The sequence below is a fragment of the Amphiprion ocellaris genome, chromosome 6, assembly GCF_022539595.1.
Source record: "Amphiprion ocellaris isolate individual 3 ecotype Okinawa chromosome 6, ASM2253959v1, whole genome shotgun sequence".
Lineage (NCBI taxonomy): Eukaryota > Metazoa > Chordata > Actinopteri > Pomacentridae > Amphiprion > Amphiprion ocellaris.
This window is the reverse complement of record NC_072771.1, coordinates 2,645,549-2,652,227: the sequence shown is the minus strand read 5'-3', so window position 1 is coordinate 2,652,227 and position 6,679 is coordinate 2,645,549. Positions and strand designations below refer to the sequence as shown.

Here is a 6,679-nt window from a genome sequence, read left to right as displayed (position 1 = left end):
GTAATATTTCCTGCTCACATTGTCTTTGATCTGCTGTGTATATAATAACCTACACATATGTCCAGGTTCACTCTTCTGCAGCTGCTGCTTACCTGCCGTGAAACAAACTGACTGGGAGCCATTTGGACAGCAAAGGTAATATGTTAGTCTTCTGTTCTGGCAAAAGTGTTTTTGACATTTTTTGTCATATTTCATTGCATATTTTTAATGTTATTTCAGTTCTAATAAATGTATCTAGTACAGTTTGTCATACATGTATTTACCAAATATTTCTCTTGATTCAATATTTTGTTTGTTTTCTGTTGTTGGTATTATTTAAAACTAATGTAAATATGCTGTTTTCTTTTGTGCCACTGAACCTGTTTATAGGATTTTAGTTTTTTTAAGCATTTCTCCCATATTTGCTAATATGGAATATAGTTGAATTTACATGTGTAAATGTGAAATAACATTGAAAATCTTAACTGTGAATATCCATAAATATTCATTTTGTTTTTCTCTTAGAAATTTTCTGACAAAAACTATTTTTAGGCATTTAAAAAAAAATTACTAGATGACACTGTGCAATTCAAGTTTACCACTATAAATATATTCCTAAAATTAGATACAATCAGTGACAATTCACAGAAAAAGGAACATTGGTTCCCTAATTTTACAGAAATTAGTTTGTTAAATTAGCAATATCTTGTATAATTACAGACATTTTCACAGCTAATGTTTTCAATTAATGTGCTTTTATCAGAGTATAATATTAATTTGCGTTGGTCAAATACACATGTATATTTCCTTCATCCAACGTTAAAAAGTTTAGAACAAAAGTCCAGAAAATGTATTTTAATGTTGGAAAACTGCTGTAGTTTTTGGTGCCCCAGCTGTGAGAAGATTATGTAATATAATGTTATTGCTGGGCGGCACAGTGGAAGAGTGGCTAGCACTGTTGTTGTTACTTTTGTTGTTTTGATTTGGTTGTGCCTTTGCAAATGCTGTTGTTTGTATTTTCACCTCAGTTTGATATTGTGAAACCATCGGAGAAATGCTTTGTTAATGAGGTAAAGCACATGTAGACTGTACACTACCAGTCAAAAGTTTAGACACACCTTCTCATTCTGTGCTTTTTTAAAATGTGTATTATTTTCTACATCGTAGATTAATACTGAAGATTAACACGTCTTTGTTTACAACATAATTCCATATGTACTCTTTGATAGTTTTAATGTCTTCTGTATTAATCTACAGTGTATAAAATGATCAAATAATAACCACTGAATGAGAAGGTGCATCCAAACTTTTGACTGGTCGTGTATATGAAGAAGGTTTATAATATAATTCATCCATTTATGTTGACATTCTCAAAATCTAGAGCTATAACTTTGCTTCCTCTTCTTCTAAGTCCTGCAAAAAAGCTTGGATGTTCCAACCTCAGCCTCACTGCTTTTTGGTTTCTTGGTAGTTCAGCAGAAAATTCTAAATATTTCTGTTAAATAACAATGATGTTGTTCCTTACTTTACCTCCAGATGAAGCTGTTGCTGCTGTTGCTGCTGACCCTAGTAGCTCTATCCTCAGCTGCACCACAGGACCTGGACAAGAGCAAGGAGCGAAGACATGGTAAACAAACTGTCATTAGAAACTGAGATAGACTGACCCAGTAAACCATAAATACTGCTGAAATAGTTCTCTAATAAGCACAAATGTCAACCTTGTAGTGGCAACAGAGGAAAAGCCAGAGGATCACATAAGTCATAGAGTTTCAAACCTTCTGGGTACCATGAATTTCGATACAAACTTTAGTTTAACGTGCAATCTATGACATATTTATTCAGCTTGGAACAAAGTTGTGGACCAAATAACCAACCCTTACATTTTCTTATACACTGCAACAAATCTTAATTGAAAACAAACATTCACTTCGTGTATGTGCTCTTTTCCCCTTTTACATCCAGCTTCCTTACTGAACATCGAGAGCAGTCCTGAAAGTGCAGCTGAAGCGTCAGTGGCACAGAAGAACTCACTCGATTCTTCCTCTATTGTGTCAGATGATGGTACCATCTTGGAGTGGGTGACCTGGAACAACTCGCTCCCCAACGACGCCGTCTCAATTTACAACGATGACGCCCGTCGCACTGATTATATCTGCAAATACAAGTGTGAAGCCGGCTTTTATACCCCCAGCTTGGGTCTTTTTTGCAACTATCCCAAAAACAAAAAAGAACTTCGTGGTTTCCCCTTTGAGGTCCTGGTGAACAAAGACAACTTTGAGACTCTGGAGTGGAAGGACAGTTCCAACGGGTCACCAGTCCAGAATGCAGTCCGGACCTGCCCAGGAGTGGAGGTCTATGTAGGCAAGAACAAATATGGACTTGGGAAGGTGGTGACTCAAGACAACGTCTTCTACCTGCCTTGGAAGGGTGGTTTATATTCTTACAGAAGCTACCAAGTCCTGACCATCAATGAGAATATAGTCAGCCAGCAGATCGAGAAAGTCGTGTACAACACTGATAAATCTGAAATCATCAGCTATCCTCCAGAGATCATACGGGAAACAGCCATCACCAACTATGAATGCACCCCAGTGGTGAAAACAGACAGCCTGTCCAAGACGTATCAGGTGGAGCAGAGGTGGGACAACACCTACTCTGTCAGGTTTGGTGTTACAACCACTTTCAAAGCAGGCATCCCATTCATCGCCAAAAAAGGCATTCAGATCAGCACTGATTTGACGCTGCAGTTCAACAGGGGAGGCTCAGTGGTGGAATCCATCACTGATACTGTCTCTGTGGAGCTCAGCGCTCCACCAAACCGCACCTGCACTGCAACTATGATGCGTTACAAGCACAAACTCAACATCCCTTATACAGCACGCTTAAAACGCAAATATGGCACCGGGGAGGTCCGTACGGTGATCATCACCGGGACGTACAACAGCGTTCAGGTTGGCCAGGTGCAAGCCGAGGTGCACCGATGCCAACCTGTGACCGACGCCAAGTTGTGCCCCTGAAAGATGGATGGAGCCACAAACAATGAATTTTCAACCAACATCTAAAGAAAATTTGAAAATGTCTCACAAACTCAATATGCATGTGTTAAAAATTAATGGAAAAGTAATTATTTGCCCAACCAGACCATTTTATCTGCTGTCTTCATATGTTTATTAAATCTGTTCAAATATACAATCATAGGAGCAAAAATGCAATAATAGGAATTGTTTAGAAGGCTGAAAACCACACTAATACAATGTAGGGTAAATTAGGGTAAGATGCATCCCATCATACTTCCCTTCCTGACATTTAGATCGACTCAGTTTGCATTTCAGTGCTTTTCTCAGATAATAGTGACCAAAATGAACAACATGAGCTTGTTTTTTGTAAGAATATACCTGCAAAAACTTTTCTTTACCTTTAACAAGAGAGTCATGGGGAGATTTATCCATTAGCTTTCACAAAAAAAAAACTAATGCCTTTTCTCTAAAATGTGAAAATGCAGGGCTTTTGAAGAAAGACAACACCATAGACAACAATGATTTTCAATACTGTAGCCTCATTCATGTTAGATTTCTGCTAAGTTATGAACACAAACATCTAATACATTAACATAAAAGCCAACTAGCAGAGAATAATGTGTTATTATCTGTCTAACACACCTGGAGTGTACAAGTTGACTGACACAAAACACAGCATTTTTAATGAACAAAGAGCCCACAGCTCTTCAATACTGCAATGGTTTACATTTTATTTGTATTTTTAATGACTGTTGGAGTTTGCCTTTTTTTTAAATGTTTTTTTTTTGTCAATTCAGTTTGAAAGTAAATTTATTTTTTAATTTTTTCCTACTTGGCTTCAGCTTTGACAATGGTTAGTACTGGTCATTATTCACCACTTTATTTGAAACACTTCACCTCTGACTGCTAATCCAAACAACCCATTGACTCCTTGGCTTAATGCTTTTTATTATTCTTGTGTATACAGTTTGACAAGTGCTTTATTTGTTATTAGCGACTGTCAAATGGATTCCAATAAACAAAACTGAATTCCAACCAAAACTGTGCCTCAAAACTCAATTAATACAAGATGTACATTATTGTGGTTTTTCTGCCACCATATTCTCCCTTTCTGAATCCTATAGAAGAATTCTTCTCTACATGGAGGTGGAAGGTATATGAGCAGCAGCCATACTTTGGGAAAATCTCTATCAATCAGTGGTCTTGGCATGTGGTGATGTTTCTGTTGATGCATGTCAGGGTTGGATCAGACACACTAGGTCCTTCTTTCCAGAGAAAACATAGCTAGTGATGTTGATGAGGTCCTGAGGTATGACCAGGCTGAAAGAACTGAAATTTTGACAATTAAGTGCGCTCTTGACACAAGTGTGCAGTGCTTCGCGAATTGTGTCTGAATAAAGAAAATAAGGTGCAATGTTTTGGGAAATGTGTGCTATTTTTCAGGAACAGTGTCTTATCAATAGAGAAAAACCTAAAGCACCCACTCTAGGGACAGTACTCAATGCTGACTGGTCAAACTCAGAGAAGACTAATGCTAATATTGACAATGAGCACCATTTTTCTGCCCTTTTGAAGTTGTCATTGCTTATTGCCATCAACAACATCAAATTCACCACATAGGCTAATGTCACAAACCTCTGTTTCTTGTATACAACTGGGGTTACATCCAGTAAGTTAATGTTGTGGTTGAAGCTGTCAGATCCTACACCACTGATTAAATCCAAATGTTTAAAAAAAAAAACCTTTTGTCCTTTAAAACTCACCTCAAAAACAGTGGCCACCTCCTTTGACAGATACCACAGATAGTTGACCTATTAACGAAGTCAGTCACAGAAATAAAGACATGATTTGTTTCTTGTCTTATGAACTATCAATAATTCACCAACCTGTTTTCCACATGGTTGCCTCACAACTAAATGTCTCATTATGTTGGCCTAACAATGAGTGTCTTGTTTTCTTTCTTTCAGTCTCAAAACTTCAGCGCTCTGTCAGATGACTTTGTTTCTTATGACATTGTTAGCTTCAAAACACTGTCAGCTACATGTATGTTTGTCTTCATAGCTCATAAAACAAATGCCAAAGGTATCCCCTGTGCAACACTTGCAGGTGCATGACATATACAGCACATGAATGGGATTTCATTAACAATAAGCTAGAGGAAGTTTTAGAGACAGAGAGCCAAATCAAAGAGTCTGGAGAGATGATATCAGGCTGCATGAGAGCCAAAGATGACTCCCAGTCTGCAGAGAAAGAGGAATATTACAGCATGATAACCATCTGAAGCATGCTGCCATTTCTTTGGAGGAAATCTATGACCAGGACAAGTATGCCACCTGAACGCCATCCAGTAATGCAGACCTGTCTGGATGCATCTTTTTGCACACATTTTGCATCTCTTTGCTTTCTGTTAAATATTAAAGCAATATGATATTTATATTGTATTTCACGTCTTTAGAATTAATTTTCTTGAAAGAAAAAAATGGAATTTTATGAGTATTCCAGGTTTTGAATGTTGGTCTTACAGGACACATTTGCATTCACAGTTTACTTTTGTAATTTTTATGATTTGGTGTTTTTCAAAAATATAGAACAATTCTGAACTTTTCCAGATTTTTTCCACTGTAAAATAACTATATAAAGGACTATATATTTAAAAGCAGGGCTCAAATTAGGTCCAGCTTGTTTGGCATGAAACTGACCAGGACTACCACAGTCAATGCATCGTCCTGACAGTGAAGCACGGAGGTGGGACTGTGAGGCTATTTGGCTGCATGACTCCCAGTCTGCAGACAAAGAGGAACTTGTTGCCGTGACAACCATCCAAAGAACACTGCCAACATCACTTGAGCAATTCTAAGAGGAACAACATTCACTGTGCCTGTATACTGTAGTACCCACTGTGGTTCCTTTCCTTTCTGCACAAAAACATTAGTTAAGCAAATTAAATGGTCACTAAAACAGAGGAGACAAGGTTTTCAAAGGTGGACATCATATTTTATTTTGATATGTAAAACAGAACGTATTTTGACAAAGTATTTCCAGTGTATTGTCTTTGCACATTTAATTTTAATTTTGTTGTGGATTTTTTTGTGTAAATTAAATAGAACACTTTTGTTTGAATTTGTATTTGTATACATTTCCAAGGTATTGTCTTCACACACATTTGTTTTTATTAGACAGACAATTTACTGGTGATAAACAAACACTGAAGTGTTTCAGACTTGGCACAGGGGTTATCGTTCATAACATCAACCTATATGCACAGCACCCAAAGGAAAAAAAAAACAGCTTGTTTTATGTTGCGGCACAAAATTGCAAGATGAATTTTTGCTAAAGAAACCTGAAAAGAGGCCTGATTTATATTGAGACTGCAATCTTTAAACAAGATAAATTTGTCAGACTCCAGCGTGTTTGGTGTGAACCTGGCCAGGACTAGCACAGTGAATGCATAGTCCTGACAGTGAAGCATGAGAGCAAGTGGTGTTGGAGAGATGACATTTACAGATATCAGCATGGATGTCTGGGAATAAACCAAACTACTGGATGATAAAATGAGGAATATTCCAGGACAGTAACCATACGAAGAACACTGCCAAAGTAACACAAGAATTGTTAATGAAGAACAAAGTGACACATGTTGCCTGACTCAAATGACCGACCTTTGGTCAAAGTTATACATGATA

General features: G+C 37.4%; 1 protein-coding gene across 1 annotated transcript; it reads left to right on the top strand.

Moving 5' to 3' along the window:
• On the top strand, window positions 1–4,037 carry LOC111584977 (natterin-3-like). The gene is made up of 3 exons (XM_023294349.3): window positions 1–135; window positions 1,516–1,606; window positions 1,942–4,037. Exons 2-3 carry the CDS (start codon window positions 1,516–1,518, stop codon window positions 2,994–2,996), a joined length of 1,146 nt encoding a protein of 381 aa, XP_023150117.1. The 5' UTR covers window positions 1–135; the 3' UTR covers window positions 2,997–4,037.
• The last annotated feature ends 2,642 nt before the right edge of the window (window positions 4,038–6,679 follow it).